A 23,353-nucleotide genomic window follows, 5' to 3' on the forward strand; every position below is an offset into this window, starting at 1 on the left:
ATTTAACAAAATCTTTAACTTATCAAAAGTTTGCAATTTCATGTTGATTCAAATTTCCAGGCACTATCCACTGATTTTAGCTATAAAATCAGCCACATATCAAGGTTTTATTCATCAATTTTGACAATAATTTCATTCCCATTCATCAGAAAGGGGTCTATTGTTTAGGTATTCCCATTCATCAGAAAGGGGTCTATTGTTTAGGTATTCCCATTTATCAGAAAGGGGTCTATTGTTTAGGTATTCCCATTCATCAAGAAGGGGCCTATTATTTAGGTATTCCCATTCATCAAGAAGAGGCCTATTGTTTAGATATTCCCATTCATCAAGAAGTGGCGTATTGTTTAGGCATAACCATTCATCAGGAAGGGGAGTATTGTTTAGGTATTCCCATTCATCAAGAAGGAGTCTGTTGTTTAGATATTCCCATTCATCAAGAAGGGGCCTATTGTTTAGATATTCCCATTCATCAAGAAAGGGCCTATTGTTTAGGTATTCCCATTCATCAAGAAGGGGCATATTGTTTAGGTATTCCCATTCATCAAGAAGGGGCCTATTATTTAGGTATTCCCATTCATCAATAAAGGGCCTTTATTTAGGTATTCCCATTCATTAAGAAGGGGCCTATTGTTTAGGTATTCCCGTTCATCAAGAAGGGGCCTATTGTTTGGGTATTCCCATTCATCAAGAATGGACCTATTGTTTAGGTATTCCCATTCATCAAGAAGGAGCCTATTGTTTAGGTATTCCCATTCATCAAGAAGGGGTCTATTGTTTAGGTATTCCCATTCATCAAGAAGGAGTCTATAGTTTAGGTATTCTCATTCATCAAAAAGGGGCATATTGTTTAGGTATTCCCATTCATCAAGAAGGGGCCTATTGTTTAGGTATTCCCATTCATCAAGAAGGGGCCTATTGTTTAGGTATTCCCATTCATCAAGAATTGGCCTATTGTTTAGGTATTCCCATTCATAAAAAGAGGCCTATTATTTAGGTATTCCCATTCATCAGAAAAGGGGCCTATTAATTAGGTATTCCCATTCATCAAAAAAGGGGCCTATTAGGTATTTTCTGTGACCTTGCCCAACATATAAGCAGAGGTTTTCCATGTGCAAGTTATCGGAGAAGAGATTTAACTAGTTACAACTTTTTGCCTCACTAGTTTGGTACTGTACACATGAATATATGTATTTAGTTTCCACTTTACTTTATTACTATATTTGTACCGTATGTACATGTACCTAGTTTCCACTTTGCTGTGTCACAATTTTTATACTGTATATACATGTACCTTTTTCCTCTTTGCTTTCTCACAATTTTGTTACTGTATATAATTGTAATGTGTTTGTCTTTACCCTCTCACTATTATTTTTACTAAATATACATGTACCATTTTGGAGTATTGTTCTTATGAAGTTTCTGTTAAGTTTATATTTAAATTTAGTTTATTATTATTTACTTATTTTGTCTTTGCTATGAGCCGAAGAAAGATTTCACATTTGAAGTACTTTACAGTCTTATAATATGCTTATAGGTAAATAACTGAGGGTTTTGAAGAGGAGTATGTTTCATGCCACCCTCTTTAAATAAAGTCAGTAATAGCAGTAGTGTACAAAAATGCATTTACAGTTACATTCTTAAACATTTTGCTTTCAAACATTCTACATACATTTATATGAGGGAACACAGTGATTTATGGTAATGCTTCATAGGTCACAATCTAGAGGGGATGTCAGGGTCAAGAAATGGGGGGGGAGGTATTTGCCTTAATTTGATAGCCATGGAAGGACATGTAGTTCTAGTTGCAAAACTCTGTTGAATTCATGCCAAGTATGGAGACAAATGCTAAATAATAAACAGAATCCACTAGCTCTCTTTATGAGGCCCTTTCAGAATCCACTAGCTCTCTTTATGAGGCCCTTTCAGAATCCACTAGCTCTCTTTATGAGGCCCTTTCAGAATCCACTAGCTCTCTATATGATGTCCTTTCAGAATCCACTAGCTCTCTATATGATGTCCTTTCAGAATCCACTAGCTCTCTATATGAGGCCCTTTCAGAGGTTTTAGGGAACAAAAGGACGCAGACTTTTGTTTACAGAAGCAAGGGAAAATATTGTCAATTAGTTTAGTGGACAATACAGTAATACAATGTAGGACATCAACCACCACCACTCACTCATATCAGGGTCAAACATCTTACAAAGAACAGTGTGTCAGTTTTTAGGGAGTTCTTATGGAGTATTTGGAGATTTACAGGAGTTTTTACTTGTGAATATAAGGGAACAAAGAACAGTTCCCTTTGAGGGACTACTTTGATTTCAGGGAAAGTTTTTTAAGCATGCTGTATCTTTCTGATTGTAACATGAACTTTGTAATTTAATGTTTCTTTCATTTTATTTTATGTCATGTTCATTTTTATGTAGTTTTCAATATACATGTAATTTTATATATATATATATATATATATATATATATATATACATGAAGCTTTCAAAAATGATCAGGGGACAATGCTGAGTTCTGAAATGTCTCACTGATGACAGTTCACTAACAGGTGACATCAGAACTAATGAACTAATAGCTTATTCAAAAGTTCAAATTTTACTTGTGTCTTTTGAAGGACATCCCCAGATGAATTTGTGGTGCCCCCAGGGCAGGTCATTGACTGGGACAAGCCTCTTGAAGAGGCAAAACAGGTCTTACTTTCGGTGTAAGTAGAGTAAACCAGTCTGTATATAATATTCATATAGACTGCCCCCTTTGTCATAAAACTTGGATCAAAATTTTATTTACTAATAGTTCCCATAGAGTGGAAAAGATTATTCAAAATGTACCAATATAGCCTTTGTTTGATTGGAATTTTTTTATGTAAGATTTTGGAGTCAGTTACAGTTTTATGAAGGGGGACCTGCTTTTGTATCTACATATGCTAAGCTTTGCAAGAAAATAACATAGCGAAAATACATTTATCTTAATAAATAAGTTAGAGACATATACTTATCGAAACATTTTAATTGTATCATAGACAGAACCTACCTTTATTACTAATTACGTCTCAGACGTCTCACCAGCCTGTTGGTCTTGGCATGTTTCTTCCTTTTTTTTCCTCATCTTTTACCTGATATATCCTTCTTCTAAACTTTCATTTTCAGTCTTCTTCTCTCATTGCATATATATCTCTTTGTCTCTGCCATCTCTCTCTCTCTGTTTCTGCTGTTTGCTTTCCCTCTCTCTCTCTCTCTCAGAGATTATTTTAAAGAGAACACAACGTTTTAGTTGGATGCAGAATCTGATGTCTCTGTTTCTCAGGAAGTACCACATACTGGTATTGTTTCCAGATTCGTTCATATTTTACTTAAGTGAATCACAAAAATTTCAAACAAATTTCACCACTTGCCATAGCCAGATCTTAAGATTGAGACATTTATGTAGCAGTGTAACATTTCCTTGTAACAGTGTAACATGTATATGTAACAGTGTAACATTACCATTAACTGTATAGCATTGCCATATTAACAGTGTAGCATTACTATGTAATCATGTAACATTCCCATGTAACAGTGTAACATTACCATTAACTGTGTAGCATTGCCATATTAACAGTGTAGCATTACTATGTAATCATGTAACATTCCCATGTAACAGTGTAACATTACCATTAACTGTGTAGCATTGCCTAATTAACAGTGTAGCATTACTATGTAATCATGTAACATTCCCATGTAACAGTGTAACATTACCATTAACTGTGTAGCATTGCCATATTAACAGTGTAGCATTACTATGTAATCATGTAACATTCCCATGTAACAGTGTAACATTACCATTAACTGTGTAGCATTGCCATATTAACAGTGTAGCATTACTATGTAATCATGTAACATTCCCATGTAACAGTGTAACATTACCATTAACTGTGTAGCATTGCCATATTAACAGTGTAGTTACTATGTAATTATGTAACATTCCCATGTAATAGTGTAGCAATGCAGCATTGTAGGCTAGTGTCTTTTGTTGTTTCTGGTGTTACTTAGTGGAAAGCTCTTGTACAGTGTGTTGTTGCTGAGCAGCTTTTCTCACAGAATATGGGATGAATGGATGGCAGTATGGATAGATTGATTGTTGAATGGATGTTTTTCTCTGCCTTTCTGTGAATGTGTTTGCATAATTTCCTAATACAAATTTCTTCATTTCTTCAGAACTTTTGCAGATGACTCCTCTCCTACCACTACTTTATCCCCCCCAATGGGCATGAGTCCTCTCCAGTCATTGAACACAGACTATCCAAACTCCCCCAATTCAAATGAAAGCCCCAATTCAAATAGTTTGTCCGCCCACTTTTTGCAAGACCCCACCTCCCCACAGCTGGATGATTTGGCTCGACTGAGACTGGCAAGAACTATTGCTGAAGCCATTCTGGCCAAGTTAGTACAATATGTATGCATGTTTGTAGTGTTCAATTGCAATTTTGACATTATAGGACTGAAAACTTTTTATGAGAAACACACACCAGTCTTTTGGTTAAGTCATGCAATTCAGTTCTTCACTTTTCATCTTTTTCATTCAGTCTTTACATCAATTAATTTTCCAAATATGTTTGGTTCTTTAATTCATTATTTGATTCAATGATTGGTTCTGTAATTCATTATTTGATTCAATGTTTGGTTCTGTAATTCATTATTTGATTCAATGTTTTGTTCTGTAATTTGTTTCACTTCATCAAACATGTAATCATTTTCATTGCTGTTTTGGCCTTCATTCTGTTCATAGTTCATTGTTGTGGGTTTTAAATAGATTGTATTTGTGTACACAGTTGACATTACAATCTTCTGGCAGTAGATTGGGTTTATGTTTTTTGTACAGCTCAACATTCTTGTCATTATTCGGTTATTGTTTTTCTCAGCTGTAACATTAGAAAATTTGTTGACTTCCTCATTAAGTTGGCTTTGTCCAGGAATGGTGTTATTTCCCCCTCTCAAGTGTTAGCTATTTTGTGTGTAATAATAATACCATGGGAACATGTACATGTGACACAACCAGGACATCAAGCCAGTAGTTTTACCAATTTAATATTTAAGGGAATTGAAAAAAAATGGAATTTTTGACATAATATGTAGTGTTCTGTAATAAAAAGAGCAACTCGTGAACATGAATCCCAGTAATAATTAATATTAGCCATGTATTTTTAATTAAATAAGAAAGGAAGAGTTCACTGCAAAGTTTCTTTTCAAAATAAAAAGTACAAGCAATTTTAGTTTTCACAAAATCACTGCACTGGTGACCTCTAATGTGAGACCACTTTTACAGTGTGATTATAAGTTTCGTACTTGACTGGCTCTTGGTAGTTTTCTCGGCCATGGTAGTTCTCTGGGCCAGATTTCATTTGAGTCTCTGGGCCAGATTTCATTCGAGTCTCTGGGCCAGATTGCATTTGAGTCTCTGGGCCAGATTTCATTTGAGTCTCAGGGCCAGATTTCATTTGAGTCTCTGGGCCAGATTGCATTTGAGTCTCTGGGCCAGATTTCATTTGAGTCTCTGGGTCAGATTTCATTCGAGTCTCTGGGCCAGATTTCATTTGAGTCTCTTGGCCAGATTTCATTTGAGTCGTGTTGCATTTTATGAAGAATGGAGAATGTACTGTCTGTATCAGCACTGGAGGTGGCAAAACACATTCAGCTTGCAAAGAAGTTCACACTTTAGTAGCCCTATGACTATGTTCAATGTGAGGAGGAAGTATCCGAGTTGGACTTTTGAGTCTGACATTTTGTAGCTAATGGTTTCTTAGCATGGGAGAGAGTGCATATTTCAACACTTTGACACAAATTGAAAAAAATATATGAGCTGCCCTTAAATATTCCTCTAAACACACCGTGAACAGTGCAATAACAATAACCTGAAAACTGGCAATACTTCAGTGATTCCGCCAAAATCATTTTTGTTGGTCTTTTCTTTGTTATCTCACCTATGCTAAAGATAGGCCAATTTTTATTCAGAGACTTGAAAGCCATCATGAATCAACTTGGATCCCGTTATTATTTATACTTAAATCTCATAAGATTTCACATTTGGTCTTAAACTCTCCCGATTACAAACAATGAGTTAATCATTGAACAGAATGTTGTGTACACATTAGTTTCTTTTAGGGGTTCCCATGTGGCTGAGTGGTCATCTTTACCAATCATTGACGTCTCACCTCTGTCAGCGTGGGATAAAATCTCAGGCTCAACCAGTACGGGTATATGAGTAAGCTTGCCAGGGTTGGTGGTTATTACCAGGGTTGTCCCCCAGGTTCTTCCTCTGTTAAGTTATATTTTCTGCCATGTACAGCCTAATAGTGTGCCATCTATGGCCTAATAGTGTGCTGAAATTGGCATTAATTCCATAGCAACAACAACAACAACAACTTGAGTTGATTACTTAGCCACACATCATTGCAGTATTATACAATTTCTGGTCCCCAGTAGACTGTTCCCACTGCTTTCCATAATATTGAAGTTGCAGATAAAATGTATATACTTTTTATTTATGCTTGATGCAGGATAGTATTGTTTTATTGATTGTAGATATAGTGTACATTTATTTATTGTATTCGGTATACATTTTATTTAATTTATAAAATACCTAATTTATAAATAGTAGGTGCTGTGATTCCTTGTACATTTTAGCTTCATACACTGTACTGAACTAAAATTTATACATTATAACTTAATATACTGTACTGAATTAAATTATACATTATAGCTTAATACACTGTACTGAATTAAATTATACATTATAGCTTAATACACTGTACTAAGTTAAATTATACATTTAGCTTCATGCTCTGTACCAAATTAAATTATATAGCATAGTGACATTCACTGTATTGACAAATTACACATTTTAGCTTCATACACTGTAGTAACATATATATATATATATATATATATATATATATATATATATATAACATCCTAATGACAGGTACATAGTCAAGTTTTGCTCATCCCAGAGACAAGTACATATTCAAATTTTACTCACCACAGAGACAAGTACATAGTAAAGTTTACTCAGCCCAGAGACTAGTACGTATTCAAGTTTTGCTCAGCCCAGAGACAAGTACATAGTCAAGTTTTACTAAGCCCAGAGACTAGTACGTAGTCAAGTTTTACTCAGCCCAGAGACTAGTACGTATTCAAGTTTTACTCAGCCCAGAGATAAGTACATGGTAATGTTTTACTCAGCTCAGAGACAAGTACATGGTATAATTTTACTCAGCCCAGAGACAAGTACATGGTAAGGTTTCACTCAGCCCAGAGACAAGTATGTGGTAAAGTTTTACTCATCTCAGAGACAAGTACATTTTCAAGTTTTACTCACCCCAGAGTACATAGTCAAGTTTTACTCAGCCCAGAGACAAGTACATAGTCAAGTTTTACTCATCCCAGAGACAAGTACATAGTCAAGTTTCACTTAGCTAAGAGACAAGTACATAGTAGAGTTTTAAATGTTTTGACTTTTTATTGTCTGCAACATTTTCTCAGCAGTGGAGATATATATATATACTTCACATGCACAAATATGGTTGAGCATAAAGCATTTTGATAAATAGACAACTACCTACTCTAAAAAGGATATTGTGAACTCTATATACGTGCTTATAATTATATTGAAAATGATATTGTGTACCATATATACTTGCTTATAATTATATTAAGTCCAACTATACTAAATCCAACTGCTAATGATATAGACCCATATCTAAAAAAAATTCTCTATTGTTTTTAAAACTCGAGCATTTATAAATTATTATACCATATTTGCAGTCAACCAAAGGAGTCACACCTGACTGTTTCAGAATCCCACTCATCTATTACCTGGGATGCTCCACTCCATTATGCATTTAAAACTGTCCAAGCAATGAAATCTGTTTTGCGGCTTAGAAGTCAGACCCAACAGTCAGCAGAGTCTTCTATGTCTGGGTGAAAATAATAAATAATTTTGTTGATATCCCTACCCGGCTGTTTTTATGTCAGTCAGTATTGATGTCCAATTTTATGTTGGTACCCATTTTTCAGTTCTACCAACAGTTATCTACTCCATGCAAATCCAGGGCAATTCATTTGTCTTTGAAGTAGCAGTTTACTGTAACCCATGCAAATTCAGGGCAATTCATTTGTCTTTGAAGTGGCAATTTACTGTAACCTGTGCATATCCAGGGCAATTCATCTGCCTTTGAAGTGGCAATTTACTGTAACCCATGCAAACCCAGGACAGAACAGTTGCCTTTGAAGTGACAACTTACTGTTGCCACTTTGATGTGATATGCATTTTATTGTTGTATCAGCTGTTATTTAGCCCTTGCTAATTGATGCCCTTGCATGTCTTTTCAATGGTATTGTACTTACCCATCTTTATTCCTTAAATTATTTAATGGGATACGATGAGAACAGATAATTAACACAAATTCTTAGCATATGCTATATTCAATGTAATATCCACACTGTGTCAACCCTGTGTGACAGATATATTTTCATGTAATACCCACAGTGTGTTAATCCTGTGAGAAAAAATTATTTTTATATAATACCCATGCTATTTCGACCCTTTGAGACCAATGTATTTTGATGTAATATCCATACTCTTGACTGCATGCATTTATTTAGAATGGTTTGTCTTTTTAAGATCTGTTATGCAATTCTTCATGATTATTTACATTTTTTAACTTTATTTTTAGTTGGTATCATATAGCCCATACTGTGCTGATGTGTTGTAAATTTGTACTTCAGGTACATAACCACACTTGCACCTAATGCGTGTGTAATGTTGCCCTCTTAGCAAGAGTTATGGTTAATTGGATTTGTCTCGTGTTATCTAGAGGATGGCTTTCCTCGATATTATAGCCCGGGGGAGTGGAAAAATAGAATTTCAACAAAGAACTGAGCAAGAATATTGGGAAGAAATGATGTAATACTAGCCCCCTTAGACACGAAAATTAACAAATTTAATTTTAAAAAATGAATAGTGGCAATTCCAATTCAATCTAAATTATGCCAACAGAATTTAATAGCATTGTCTAATTTGGATTTATTTCATCATAAAAACGAATGGTGAAAAGAGCACAATGTCCACAATTGATTGCATCACCTTACTCCCATGACCATTTATCAATGTCTTCCTGTTTCCTTGAGCCTTCCTATTCTCTACATTTCATCCCTTCCTGGACTTCCTTGTCCGTTATTCTGAACTTGAACTTGTCACTCCATTTTTTCGGACTTCTTTCTTCAGACTGTCCCATCTCTCCCCAGAGAGCTGTTCCTTAATGCTATTCTCTTTCATAAATTGTGCATCCTAGCACTAAACCTTATCTTTTCTTACAAGACAGCCACCTGGTCCCCTTTTCTTGTTTAACAAGGAAAGCACTATTCTTTTTAGGCAATCTCAGAGTCAGACTTATCCTCTCAGGAATTTTAAGACTAAGGAATATTGACTAAGGTCGTCACTTTAAATTCACATTATATTCAAAGTGTACGCCTTAATTTACTCTGGCCAATCATAAGAAGCAGTTCCTAAATTATCCCAAGATAATCATTTCTTCTATCATATTTGAGACAGCATAGAATCTGTTAAGTACAGGGCATATCAATTTCCCTTTTCGAAAATGATGATTGGACATGGGTTCCTATCAGGTGATCATGGTTGGTAGCTCAAATATTTACTTTCCCTGGACAGTGTAGCAATGTCCTGGTCGAATCTCACTCAGTCATAAATTCTAGCCTTTAAAGTTTTAACACTGGCATGGGGAAAAAAAGAAGAACGGTCAAAGTGACCCTTCACAAAGACTTTTCTGGCTTAAATGTGATAAAATTTTAAATCTCAATGCATTTAAATTTAAGGTTCAATACAATTCAAAGTTCGATACTTTACAACATGTCATATGTCATATTCAGTGTTATGCATACACAGTACACTTAACACATGTCATATATGCATAATATCACCCTAAATGTGTACTGACCACTTGGTATATACCATATTCAGTCTAATTCCCAAAATATTTATATATACCATATTCAACATAATTCCCAAAATATTTAATGTTAAAAATTCCCACAGTGTACTTAACATATAGGGGAGACATCAAGTTCAGTTGGTAAAATATCTGAAATGCCAAATCCAAGGGTCATAAGTTTAGTGCCTGCCCAGTCCAGCCAAAATTGGCTTCCTCCTGTGTCCTTGGGAAAGGCAGAAAATCCATGTAAGCTTCCTAAGTGTATCCTTGGAAAGGCAATAAGTCCATGTTGGCTTCCTCAGAGTATCCTTGGAAAGGCACTAAATCTATGTTGGCTTCCTCATTGTATCCTTGCAAAGGCAATAAGCCTGTGTTGGCTTCCTCAGTGTATCATGGAAAGGCAATAAGTCTATGTCGACTTCTTCATTGTATCCTTGGAAAGGCACTAAATCCATGTTGGCTTCCTCATTGTATCCTTGCAAAGGCAATAAGCCTGTGTTGGCTTCTGCAGTATATTCTTGGAAAGGCAATAAGTTCATGTTGGCTTCCTCAGTGTATTCTTGGAAAAGACAATAAGTCCATGTTGGCTTCCTCAGTGTATCCTTGGAAAAGCAATAAGTCCATGTTGGCTTCCTTAGTGTATCCTTGGAAAGACAATAAGTCCAAGTTGGCTTCCTCAGTGTATCCTTGGAAAGACAATAAGTCCAAGTTGGCTTCCTCAGTGATAACCATAAACATAATTTATTCAACAAGTAATAAATACAGTTTTTCTTTCAAACATACATTTTGGACAGGATCCATCATCATGTTGGTCCCTATAGCTGAATTTGAAAGCATGTTTTGATTCATGGGTGGCAGTGTAGTTTCTTCCAGAATCAGATAGCGATTTTACTTCAGCTGTTAAATGAAAACTATCCCATATTTACTCATGAAAACTGATGCATGAAAACTGTCCCATATTCACTCATGAAAACTATTTCATATTCACTCATGAAAACTATCCCATATCCACTCGTGAAAACTGTCCCAAACTGACGCATGAAAATGGTCCCAAATTCACGCATGAAAACGGTCCCATATTCACTCATGAAAACGGTCCCATGAAAACGGTCCCATATTCACTCATGAAAACGGTCCCATATTCACTCATGAAAACTGTCCCAAACTGAAACTTGAAAACTGTCCCAAATTCACGCATGAAAACAGTCCCAAATTCATGCATGAAAACAATCCCAAACTGACACATGAAAACAATCCCAAACTGATGCATGAAAACTGTCCCAAATTCACGCATGAAAATGATCCCTAATTCACACATGAAAATGGTCCCAAACTGACGCATGAAAACTGTCCCAAATTCACAGTCCCAAATTCACTTGTCAGCATTTGAACCTTAGGATACTGTGTATACTGCATTAGCAAACAAAATAAAACTGCAATAGGGGAGAAGTGGACATAACATAATTCTATAAATGAAGACCACAAGGATTTAAATTTCAAAGAAATGGGACAGGCAGCATGTCTAGGCCAAAATCATACTGTTCATCCCATACATTTTTTCAGACTGGATATTTTTAATGTGAAATAGCTTTTCAGTATCCAATTACATTTCTCTCATTTCATTAGAATAAATACAATAAATTACATGTCAGTCATTTCATTAGATCTGCAAAATAAATTACATGTCAGTCATTTCATTAGATACACACAATAAATTACATTTCAGTAATTTCATTAGATATACACAATAAATTACATGTCAGTCATTTCATTAGATATACACAATAAATTACATGTCAGTCATCTCGTTAGATATACAAAATAAATTACATGTCTTTCATCTAATTAGATATACACAATAAATTACAGTCTTTCATCTAATTAGATATACACAATAAATTACATGTCAGTCATCTCCTTAGATATATACAATAAATTACATGTCAGTCATTTCATTAGATACACACAATAAATAACATGTCAGTCATTTCATTAGATACACACAATACATTACATGTCAGTCATTTCATTAGATATTCACAATAAATTACATGTCAGTCATTTCACTAGATATACACAATAAATTACATGTCAGTCATTTTATTAGATATACACAATAAATTACATGTCAGTCATTTCATTAGATATTCACAATAAATTACATGTCAGTCATTTCATTAGATACACACAATAAATTACATGTCAGTCATTTCATTAGATATACACAATAAATTACATGTCAGTCATCTCATTAGATATACACAATAAATTACATGTCTTTTGTCTAATTAGATATACACAATAAATTACATGTCAGTCATTTCATTAGATATACACAATAAATTACATGTCAGTCATTTCATTAGATATACACAATAAATTACATGTCAGTCATCTCATTAGATATACACAATAAATTACATGTCTTTTGTCTAATTAGATATACACAATAAATTACATGTCAGTCATTTCATTAGATATACACAATAAATTACATGTCAGTCATTTCATTAGATACACACAATAAATTACATGTCAGTCATCTCCTAGATATACACAATAAATTACATCTCAGTCATTTCATTAGATATACACAATAAGTTGCATGTCAGTCATTTCATTAGATATACACAATAAATTACATGTCAGTCATTTCATTAGAATATTCACAGTTGAATTATTAAGTCACAAATAATGTTTTAAATGAAATTTTTGGATGATGAAAAGGTTGTTTGCACCTAGTGTCTCATGTCAAAAAGTCGTCGTTTGCACGTTGTGTCTGTAATGTCAAAAAAATCATTGTTTGCGTCTTGTGTCTGTTACGTCAAAAAGTCGTCGTTTACACCTTGTGTGTGTAATGTAAAAAAAAATCATTGTGTGCATCTTGTGTATGCAGTGTCAAAAAATCATTGTTTGCACCTTGTGTCTACTGTGTGAAAAAGTCCTTGTTTATGCTTTATATCTGCAATGTGAATAAGTCCTTGCCGACACTTTGTGTTTGCAGTGTGAAAATTCCTTGTGTCTGTAGTGTGTGGTTGTGTATGCTCACTCATATCACCATGTTGCAAAATACATACACAATAGTTGTAAGATTTATTTAAATGGTTGATTTTATTTTTTGATCTTAAAATATTTTGAATAAAACCTGATGAAATTCCTTTTTTGTGTGTTCATACAAATCATTTAAAAACATTTTGTGTTCATACAAATCATTTAAATTTTTTGAGTTTGTTCATACAAATCACTGATGGAAAGTTATGAATTTTGGTGGAATTTTTTAAAAATTATTTCACCTTTGTTAACTATTAGTCATAAATTGATAGTGTCCATAAATGCACCAGTCACATACTTGACTGATAGAGGCTAATACCATCCAAAAAGACTTATATGTTACTTGTAAGTGAAATATAAGCTAAACATGGATCAAAAGTTAAACATGAATCAATATTGCTTTCTCCTGTACTATATTTACAATGACTTGCATTTTACTTCATTAAATTCAGCAAATTATAAGTACCTTTTAAGTAACCTATAAATATGGCATATATAACTTTAAGTGACCTATAAATCAGGCATATATCATTTTAAGTGACCTATAAGTCAAGCATACATCATTTTAAGTGACCTATTAAGTCAGGCATATTTCATTTTAAGTGACCTATAAGTCAGGCATATATCATTTTAAGTGACCTATAAGTCAGGCATATTTCATTTTAAGTGACCTATAAGTCAAGCATACATCATTTTAAGTGACCTATTAAGTCAGGCATATATCATTTTAAGTGACCTATAAGTCAGGTATCTATCATTTTAAGTGACCTATAAGTCAAGCATATATCATTTTAAGTGACCTATTAAGTCAGGCATATTTCATTTTAAGTGACGTATAAGTCAGGCATATATCATTTTAAGTGATCTATAAGTCAGGCATATATCATTTTAAGTGATGTATAAGTCAGGCATATATCATTTTAAGTGATGTATAAGTCAGGCATATATCATTTTAAGTGACCTATAAGTCAGGTATCTATCATTTTAAGTGACCTATAAGTCAAGCATATATCATTTTAAGTGATCTATAAGTCAGGCATGTATCATTTTAAGTGATGTATAAGTCAGGCATATATCATTTTAAGTGACCTATAAGTCAGGCATATATCATTTTAAGTGATGTATAAGTCAGGCATATATCATTTTAAGTGATGTATAAGTCAGGCATATATCATTTTAAGTGACCTATAAGTCAGGTATCTATCATTTTAAGTGACCTATAAGTCAAGCATACATCATTTTAAGTGACCTATTAAGTCAGGCATATATCATTTTAAGTGACCTATAAGTCAGGTATCTATCATTTTAAGTGACCTATAAGTCAAGCATATATCATTTTAAGTGACCTATTAAGTCAGGCATATTTCATTTTAAGTGACGTATAAGTCAGGCATATATCATTTTAAGTGATCTATAAGTCAGGCATATATCATTTTAAGTGATGTATAAGTCAGGCATATATCATTTTAAGTGATGTATAAGTCAGGCATATATCATTTTAAGTGACCTATAAGTCAGGTATCTATCATTTTAAGTGACCTATAAGTCAAGCATATATCATTTTAAGTGATCTATAAGTCAGGCATGTATCATTTTAAGTGATGTATAAGTCAGGCATATATCATTTTAAGTGACCTATAAGTCAGGCATATATCATTTTAAGTGATGTATAAGTCAGGCATATATCATTTTAAGTGACCTATAAGTCGGGCATATATCATTTTAAGTCAGAATATGTTGTTTCCCTAACGATTTTGTACAATGTTACAAAACTCTGATTTTTTGTTTGTTTTTATTACATAGTAGCTCAACCATTGCATGGCTAGAGTAATGACTGAAGAAACAGTTATGCTTGGCAAGGCAGGCATTACATGGGGCTTCATACAGGACTTTACATGGGACTTCATACAGGACTTTATAAGGGGCTGTATGACTTTCTACTTTTTAATGTAGGAAGCCTTTTAAAAGTTCTGTGTAGAGCATACATCAGATCATTAAGTATGGTACATTGCATATCTAGACATTCAGTATGGTAGATTACGTATCTAATCATTCATTATCATGGTACGTTATGTATCTTATCATTCAGTATGGTGCATTATGTATCTTATCAATCATTATGGTACATTATGTGTCTAATCATTCAGTATGGTACATTGCATATCTAGGCATTCAGTATGATGCATTATGTATCTAATTATTAAGTATGGCACATTTTGTACCTAATTATTCAATATGGTATGTTATGTATGTTATTATTCAGTACCATAAATATTCCATTCTTTTATTTGTCTTATCAATATTAACTGGAAGAGAGACAATAGAGAAATAAAGAGACAGCCATGCAGCCAGTCCTGATAATGCCAGAAAATGTCTGTCTCTCCACCTTTAGTACACTGGAGTAACTGAAAACAAATGCAAACGAATACAGAGATGTTGTAGACAGATTAGTTTTTTGTCATGATAAAAAAAAGTGTATAGTTTTATTTAAAACTTTTCATGCAATCTTCATGTATCATTGTGGTTCTTTTCATTGACAGTTACATAATTATAACTCACGAGTCACAAAATCATTACACCTAGCTGAGTCACAAAATCATGACATCTAGCCGAGTCACAAAATCATGACACCCAACTGACAGTTGCAAAATCATGACATGTAGTTGAAATTCATAGTCATGACATCTAGCTCAAAACTGCATTTGTCCTGTCTACATACACCCTGACTGCATACACCATGTCTACATAGACCCTGACTGCATACACCATGTCTACATAGACCCTGTCTGCATACACCATGTCTACATAGACCCTGACTGCATACACCATGTCTACATACACCATGTCTACATACACCCTGACTGCATACACCATGTCTACATAGACCCTGACTGCATACACCATGTCTGCATAGACCCTGACTGCATACACCATGTCTACATAGACCCTGACTGCATACACCATGTCTACATGGACCCTGACTGCATACACCATGTCTTTATAGACCCTGATTGCATACACCATGTCTACATATACCCTGACTGCATACACCATGTCTACATAGACCATGACTGGATACACCATAGACCCTGATTGCATACACCCTGTCTACATGGACCCTGACTGCATACACCATGTCTACATGGACCCTGACTGCATACACCATGTCTACATGGACCCTGACTGCATACACCATGTCTACATAGACCCTGACTGCATACACCATGTCTACATAGACCCTGACTGCATACACCATGTCTACATAGACCCTGACTGCATGCACAATGTCTACATAGACCCTGACTGCATGCACCATGTCTTTATAGACCCTGATTGCATGCACCATGTCTACATAGACCTTGATTGCATACACCATGACTGGATAGACCCTGACTGCATACACCCTGACTGCATACACTCTGACTGTATAGACCCTGTCTACATACACTCTGATTGCATGGACCTTGTATACATAGACCCAAACTGAATACACCCTGTCTACATAAACCCTGACTGCATACACCATGTCTACATAGACTCTGACTGCATACACCATGTCTACATAGACCCTGACTGCATACACCATGTCTACATGGACCCTGTCTGCATACACCATGTCTACATAGACCCTGACTGCATACACCATGTCTACATGTCTACATAGACCCTGTCTGCATACACCATGTCTACATGGACCCTGACTGCATACACCATGTCTACATAGACCCTGTCTGCATACACCATGTCTACATGGACCCTGTCTGCATACACCATGTCTACATGGACCCTGTCTGCATACACCATGTCTACATAGACCCTGACTGCATACACCATGTCTACATAGACCCTGTCTGCATACACCATGTCTACATAGACCCTGACTGCATACACCATGTCTACATAGACCCTGTCTGCATACACCATGTCTACATAGACCCTGACTGCATACACCATGTCTACATAGACCCTGACTGCATACACCATGTCTACATAGACCCTGTCTGCATACACCATGTCTACATGGACCCTGACTGCATACACCATGTCTACATGGACCCTGTCTGCATACACCATGTCTACATGGACCCTGTCTGCATACACCATGTCTACATAGACCCTGTCTGCATACACCATGTCTACATAGACCCTGACTGCATACACCATGTCTACATAGACCCTGTCTGCATACACCATGTCTACATGGACCCTGACTGCATACACCATGTCTACATGGACCCTGTCTGCATACACCATGTCTACATGGACCCTGTCTGCATACACCATGTCTACATAGACCCTGTCTGCATACACCATGTCTACATGGACCCTGTCTGCATACACCATGTCTACATAGACCCTGTCTGCATACACCATGTCTACATAGACCCTGACTGCATACACCATGTCTACATAGACCCTGACTGCATATAACCTGTCCAGATACAACCTGTCTACATAGACCCTGACTGCATATAACCTGTCTGGATTCAACCTGTCTGCATAGACCCTGACTGCATATAACCTGTCTGGATACAACCTGTCTGCATAGACCCTGACTGCATATAACCTGTCCGGATACAACCTGTCTGCATAGACCGTGACTGCATATAACCTGTCTGGATACAACCTGTCTACATAGACCCTGACTGCATACACCCTGTCTACATAGACCATGATTGCATATAACCTGTCTACATAGACCCTGACTGCATACACCATGTCTACATAGACCCTGTCTGCATACACCATGTCTACATGGACCCTGACTGCATACACCATGTCTACATGGACCCTGTCTGCATACACCATGTCTACATGGACCCTGACTGCATACACCATGTCTACATAGACCCTGACTGCATACACCATTGCTACATAGACCCTGACTGCATACACCATGTCTACATAGACCCTGACTGCATACACCATGTCTACATAGACCCTGTCTGCATACACCATGTCTACATAGACCCTGACTGCATACACCATGTCTACATAGACCCTGACTGCATACACCATGTCTACATAGACCCTGACTGCATACACCATGTCTACATAGACCCTGTCTGCATACACCATGTCTACATAGACCCTGTCTGCATACACCATGTCTACATGGACCCTGACTGCATATAACCTGTCCAGATACAACCTGTCTACATAGACCCTGACTGCATATAACCTGTCTGGATTCAACCTGTCTGCATAGACCCTGACTGCATATAACCTGTCTGGATACAACCTGTCTGCATAGACCCTGACTGCATATAACCTGTCCGGATACAACCTGTCTGCATAGACCGTGACTGCATATAACCTGTCTGGATACAACCTGTCTACATAGACCCTGACTGCATACACCCTGTCTACATAGACCATGATTGCATATAACCTGTCTACATAGACCCTGACTGCATACACCATGTCTACATGGACCCTGACTGCATACACCATGTCTACATAGACCCTGACTGCATATACCATGTCTACATAGACCCTGACTGCATACACCATGTCTACATGGACCCTGACTGCATACACCATGTCTTCATAGACCCTGACTGCATATGTCCTGTCTACATAGACCATGACTGCATACACCATGTCTTTATAGACCCTGACTACATAGACCCTGTCTACATAGACCCTGACTGCATACACCCTGTCTACATAGACCCAGTCTACAGAGACCCTGTCTAGATACACTCTGACTGTATAGACTCTGTTACATACAATCTGATTGCATGCACCCTGTATACATAGACCCCTGACTGCATACACCATGTCTACATAGACCCTGTTTGTATAGACTCTGACTGCATACACAGAGTGTACATAGACTATGACTACATATACCCTGACTGGATATATACCAGACTGCATACACCCTGATTGCATACACCCTGATTTGCAGACAGATTCTACAAAGGCATATTTGTATCCTTGTTGACTGCAGATGGACCTTACCTGTATGTATGTATATATGGTATTCATTGGTCCCCGGGGGTGGGGGTGGGGTGTTTCCATTTCATTTGGTTTTTATTTCAGTATCTGTCCTGATTTGATATGCCATTAAATATGGTCGGTATATGTGAATATCAAGACTGATACAAAATGGCCATGTTGTTGTTCGTCCATTATCAGTAGGCACTTATTAACAACCAAGGGTTCCAAGACAGGCAATGCCACTGATGTAAATGACATTAGGGTAATACAGGTTTCTTCTCAAGCGGGAGAAATAAAAAGCCCTTGTGTATCAGGCAATCAGAACATCATCATCCTTTTCTGTTTCTTAGTAAGAAGAACCCTGGACGTAAAATAGTGCCCATTTTGAAAAACTGCCCTCAGGTCCAACACAGCATAAAGACATTGATGTCCCAACAACTCAGTGATGTGTTATCACTAATTACATTATAAGCAGTAGTTTGAGGCAGTGAAAGTAAATTATATCATTTTTTTAAAATGTTACAGGGATAACCTGAAAAAAGCATATTTGTTTATTACCCGTTAATCAGATGTTTTAGATTTATTTTTAATGAGTATCTTTCTTTATGAGAATGATGACACATCATGACACATCTAGACACATGCATGTGCACAAAAACTTGCCATTTGGAATCACAAGGATTACATTCCAAGTTCTTGCAGTCATAGTTGTTTGACTTGTGTTAGAAATAGATAAGGATGTTCCATTTGGCATACCATGTTACAAGCTGTAGGTGTATTGGTCTGATTTTCTTATCAGGTTACAAACTGTAGGCATGTTGCTGTTCTGATTGGCATACCATGTTACAAACTGTAGGTGTGTTGGTCTGATTTTCTTATCAAATGGTAATATAAGTTTTAGACAAGTGGCAATAATATAAGTTTTAGACATGGTAATACTATACATTTTAGACATGGTAATCGTTTAAGTCTTAGACATGGTAATAATATAAGTTTTAGACATGGTAATATAATTTTTAGACATGGTAATAATATAATTTTTAGACATGGTAATAATATAATTTTTAGACATGGTAATAATATAATTTTTAGACATGGTAATACTATACATTTTAGACATGGTAATACTATATGTTTTAGACATGGTAATTGTTTAAGTCTTAGACATGGTAATAATATAAGTTTTAGACATGGTAATAATATAAGTTTTAGACATGGTAATACATATGTTTTAGACATCGTAATAATATAAGTTTTAGACATGGTAATACATATACTTTAGACATGGTAATCATTTAAGTCTTAGACATGGTAATAATGTAAGTTTTATACATGGTAATAATATAAGTTTTAGACATGGTAATACATACGTTTTAGACATGGTAATCGTTTAAGTCTTAGACATGGTAATAATATAAGTTTTAGACATGGTATTACTATAAGTTTTAGACAAATGGTAATAATATAAGTTTTAGACAAATGGTAATAATATAATTTTTAGACATGGTATTACTATAAGTTTTAGACTGGTAATCATTTAAGTTTTAGACATGGTAATAATATAAGTTTTAGACATGGTATTACTATAAGTTTTAGACAAATGGTAATAATATAAGTTTTAGACAAATGGTAATACTATACATTTTAGATATGGAAATAATGTAAGCTTTAGACATGGTATTACTATAAGTTTTAGACATGGTAATAATATAAGTTTTAGACATGGTAATAATATACGTTTTAGACAAATGGTAATAATATAAGTTTTAGACAAATGGTAATAATATAAGTTTTAGACAAATGGTAATACTATACATTTTAGATATGGAAATAATGTAAGCTTTAGACATGGTATTACTATAAGTTTTAGACATGGTAATAATATAAGTTTTAGACATGGTATTACTATAAGTTTTAGACAAATGGTAATAATATAAGTTTTAGACAAATGGTAATACTATACATTTTAGATATGGAAATAATGTAAGCTTTAGACATGGTATTACTATAAGTTTTAGACATGGTAATAATACAAGTTTTATACATGGTAATAATGTAAGTATTAGACCTGGTAATAATGTAAGCTTTAGACATGGTAATAATATAAGTTGTAGACAAATGGTAATAATATTCCATATCTTCAGTTGAATACATAAACCAATATAGAAAGTAATTTAATAAATTTCAAGATTTTTTTTTATCACATCCAATTTTATTTTTTTTAAATGACGCTCTAGTGATGATGTTGACTTGCTGACAATGAAGAAGAATGTTATTAACAAAGTTTATGATAATATAACCAACAATGGCAATGATGTAACTTTCCATGATGGCATAACTATGACAATGAACCTGATAATGTACTTGATAATGATGATCTCAAAACTGATAATGATGACAACATAACCAGCAATGGCAATAACATAACTTTCAATGATGACACAAACAGCAATGATGATGCTCTAAGCACTTTACAAACATCAGACAACACCTATAACATAAAAAACATATATATTGATATTATTACAGAAAACAAACATCATGAAATTAGAAAACATAAAAACATGCTGTAAATATTTAAGATAGGAAACACTATTAGGTCTTTAAGTCTGTTACTGCAGTTGAAATAAGTTAATTTTAGGAGCGCTTTTGAATGTGATCACTGTGTCTTTGTGTCTAAGTTCAGTAGGCAATTTATTCCACATTGCTAAGCCCTGGTATGCAATAGAACATTGTCCATATGACTTAATGTAGTCAATGTGATTGCCATTATGTGGATGCATTTTGCATAAGATAGTCCACAGCATATCTAGTGGTTAATTATTTTTTACCTAATGTAATCCATGTGATAACCAGGTGGTTTATGCATTTTTGCCTAATATTATCCATGTGATAACGAGTTGATTAATGCTTTTTTACTTAATGTAGTCAATGTGATTGACATGTTGTTGATGCATTTTGCATAAGGTAGTCCACATCATAACCAGTTGGTTAATGCATTTTGCACGATACAGTCTGTGTGATAACCAGTGGATAGTGCTTATTACACAATGTAACCAGTTGGTTAATGTATTTTACATAATGTATTCCATGTTATAACCAGTTGGTTAATGTATTTTACATAATGTATTCCATGCTATAACCAGTTAGTTAATGTATTTTACATAATGTATTCCATGCTATAACCAGTTGGTTAATGTATTTTACATAATGTATTCCATGCTATAACCAGTTGGTTAATGTATTTTACATAATGTATTCCATGCTATAACCAGTTGGTTAATGTATTTTACATAATGTATTCCATGCTATAACCAGTTGGTTAATGTATTTTACATTATATAGTCCATTTTATAACCAGTTAATGCATTTTGCACAATGTAGTCTGTGTGATAACGAATTGACTATTGCTTTTTTTGCATGATGTAGTCCATCTGATAACCAGCTAGTTATTGCTTTTTCAACAAATGTATCCCATATGATACTAGTTTATGCATTTTGCATGGTGTAGCCCATGTGATAATTCATGTATTTTGCACAGTGTAGCCCATATGATATTAGTTTATGCATTTTGCATGGTGTAGCCCATGTGATAATTCATGTATTTTGCACAGTGTAGCCCATGTGATAATTCATGTATTTTGCACAGTGTAGCCCATTTGATATTTATGTATTTTGCATGGTGTAGCCCATGTGATAATTCATGTATTTTGCACAGTGTAGCCTATATGATATTAGTTTATGCATGTTGCACAGTGTTAGCGATGTGATAATAAGTTAAACACATGATGAATGGAATCTGTGTCTATACATGCCTTATAACAGCATTGAAGTAGATTAGGGAGAGGGGGTTGTGTATTTATATTTATGTCCCTGAATAATGCACACTCAAAGCTGAACAATGTAGATACAGGTCTACATCCCATAATGGACCAGCCAGTCAGTTGTTCAATGCTGGTCTACATCCCATAATGTACCAGCCAGTCAGTTGTTCAATGCTGGTCTACATCCCATAATGTACCAGCCAGTCAGTTGTTCAGGGCTGGTCTACATCCCATAATGTACCAGCCAGTCAGTTATTCAATGCTGGTCTACATCCCATAATGTACCAGCTTACAGTCAGTTGTTCAATGCTGGTCTACATCCCATATTATGTACCAGCCAGTCAGTTGTTCAATGCTGGTCTACATCCCATAATGTACCAGCCAGTCAGTTGTTCAATGCTGGTCCACATCCCATAATGTACCAACCAGTCAGTTGTTCAATGCTGGTCTACATCCCATAATGTACCAGCCAGTCAGTTGTTCAATGCTGGTCTACATCCCATAATGTACCAGCCAGTCAGTTGTTCAATGCTGGTCTACA

The 23,353-nt window shown here is 35.2% G+C and overlaps 1 protein-coding gene across 3 annotated transcripts in view; it reads left to right on the forward strand.

The window, feature by feature from the left end:
• The window catches only part of LOC149789673 (myosin-IIIb-like), a 235,291-nt gene that overhangs the window by 194,278 nt on the left and 17,660 nt on the right, over positions 1-23,353 (forward strand). For 2 of the 3 annotated variants that reach the window (XM_089971686.1, XM_089971687.1), the window contains one exon: positions 2,621-2,710. The exons of the other annotated variant lie outside the window; for it this stretch is intronic. In XM_089971686.1, coding sequence (XP_089827812.1) covers positions 2,621-2,710 — 90 coding nt within the window. The remainder of the gene's footprint in view (positions 1-2,620; positions 2,711-23,353) is intronic. 3 annotated transcript variants of the gene reach the window in all.

This window comes from Sinohyriopsis cumingii, chromosome 10, assembly GCF_028554795.1.
Source record: "Sinohyriopsis cumingii isolate HCF-2022 chromosome 10, ASM2855479v2, whole genome shotgun sequence".
NCBI lineage: Eukaryota > Metazoa > Mollusca > Bivalvia > Unionida > Unionidae > Sinohyriopsis > Sinohyriopsis cumingii.